General features: G+C 66.0%; 1 protein-coding gene across 1 annotated transcript in view; it reads right to left on the bottom strand.

Moving 5' to 3' along the window:
• Positions 1-79: 79 nt before the first annotated feature.
• The window catches only part of RNF112 (ring finger protein 112), a 5,818-nt gene continuing 3,895 nt past the window's right edge, over positions 80-2,002 (bottom strand). The window contains 4 exon segments of the mRNA XM_010843177.1: positions 80-1,461; positions 1,595-1,669; positions 1,793-1,846; positions 1,920-1,999. Coding sequence (XP_010841479.1) covers positions 991-1,461; positions 1,595-1,669; positions 1,793-1,846; positions 1,920-1,999 — 680 coding nt within the window. The 3' untranslated portion in view covers positions 80-990.

The raw sequence follows: 2,002 nt of genomic DNA, 5'->3' as shown, positions 1-2,002 counted from the left end.
CTGGGCTCACTGCCCAGTCCCCAAAGCCCCGTGGAGGCTGAGCTCTGGAGCTGCTTCAATGATTTACCGGGACGCTGACACTCAAGCACACACGTTTTATTTTTTGTAGGATGCACCCATTAATCCTTCGCAGTTTAATACCCTAGAAGCCTCCTGGTGGGGCTCTCCTGTCCTCCTCGGGCTTGTCGTGGGGCTGCATTCAGGTCTCCTGCCACCGGGCCCGAGGGGTCTGCCCCAGGGTCGGGGGCGGTGTGGTCCATGGACCTGTCCCCCCAGGACTTTTCTAGAATCTGCGATGAGGGCTGTTGGTGTAATTCAGCAACTACTGGAGTTTTTCTTTGGCTCTGACGAGTTGCTGGGACGGCATTCCATAGAGAACGTGGGCACTGACCGGGCTGGACAAAGGACATGACCACAAGGGACACGTAAGGGGCCTGCTCTCAGGGAGCGTGCAGGCTCCCCGGGGCTGCCAGAGGAGGGGCAGCCCCCGTCCTGCTGGGGTAACTTTGGGAGGAGTCTCCGCTCTGGGGTTAGGCCACTGTGTGCCGCCTGGGGTGGGGGCACCCATCCCATTCTCGGCCCCTCTTCGGGGCTCCTGATCCTGATCACCAGGAGCCCTCATCCTGGGGCTGCTTCCGTCTCTGAAGGGGAGGCTTCAGAATGGCACCCGCCCAGCCCTGCTGCAGTCCCAGGAAAGAAGCCAGTGTGGAGAGGGTGGGTCACACTCTTGGTGGGAGACCCTGGGCCTGTTCATCTAGGAAGAGAGGCAGGTCTGGGACTGTCTGGGACAGAAACAGCCCAAGGCTTTGTTCAGGCCCCTCCTGGCCCTGGGCCCTCTCGCTTTCTTGGTGACTGCGATTCTGTCACCACCCAGATGGGCCGTTCACCCAGGATAGTGTGGTACACCGGGACCCTCGGATCAGCACCCCCAGCCCTCTCCCACATCCGCCCCTCCCCCCAGCATCCAGCCCTGGAGCATCCAGGCGGGGGTCACTCCTCCTGCAGCAGGGGCTCCCGGTCCCCCTCCTGCACCCTCTCGTCTTCCTCCTTCTCCATGCAGCCCACTGTGGCTGCCAGCCCGGCACCCACACCTCCCCCGACCACGGCCGCCCCCGTGGCCCCCACCGCGGCTCCCGCAGCCACCATCCCGGCCTCTGCGGCCAGCGCCGCTGCAGCCATGCCTGCGCCCACCACGCCCCCTGCCAGGCCCATGAGCCCCGCGCCCACTGCGCCGCCGACGGCAGCCAGGTGGCCACAGAAGCGCACGGTGTAGGAGTCCATGAAGGCCTTGGCCTCGGCCTGCAGCTCGGCCTCCAGGGCCTCTAAAGTCTGCTCCCTCCCGGTGCACAGCAAGGTTGCCCCGTGCCGGGCCAGCAGCGTGTCCTTCTGGGCTGACAGGAGGTTCCGCATGGTGTCCGGCAGTACCCGGAGCGCAGAGAATATGCGCTTGGTGGCTGCGTCCTGTGATAGAGGAGGAAGAAGGGGCCTGACCCGGAGCCAAGTGCCTCCCACCAGACCCTCGCCTGGGCTCCTCCCACACAATGCCTGGCTCCTCTCCTGCAGGACGCCCAGGCTCCCAGCAGGCCAGGCTCACCTGCTGCCGCACGTACTCCTCAAACTCCTTCTTGGCAGCTTCCACCGTCCGTAGGTCGTGCAGCTGGGCGGCCATCTGTCCAGGGGGAAAACCCGGCTGCCTCCCTCCTTTGCCCCTGTCCCCTGCTGGTTGCCCGGCTTCACCCAGAGGAGTCCGGCCCACCTCCCCCACTCCCACGTCCTCCCCTTGGCCCCGTACCTCGTCCGGGGAGGCGCAGCTGGGCCCTGTCCTGCCCATCCAGCCCGAGAGGTTCTGTAGAGACAGCGGTGGGGAGTCAGGGGGTGCAGGGGCACCAGGTGTCCGGGGCTCCAGGGGGCTTTCACACCTTGACCTCCTGAGCCAGCTGCTGCCCCGTGAGCAGGCGTCGGTCCCCCCGGGCTGCCGGGCGCCCCTCGCTCCAGTAGCCTG

The sequence above is a fragment of the Bison bison genome, unplaced genomic scaffold (genome assembly GCF_000754665.1).
Source record: "Bison bison bison isolate TAMUID 2011002044 unplaced genomic scaffold, Bison_UMD1.0 scf7180017864180, whole genome shotgun sequence".
In the NCBI taxonomy this organism is placed as follows: domain Eukaryota; kingdom Metazoa; phylum Chordata; class Mammalia; order Artiodactyla; family Bovidae; genus Bison; species Bison bison.
The sequence above is the reverse complement of the archived record's forward strand: the minus strand, read 5'-3'. Positions and strand labels throughout refer to the sequence as shown.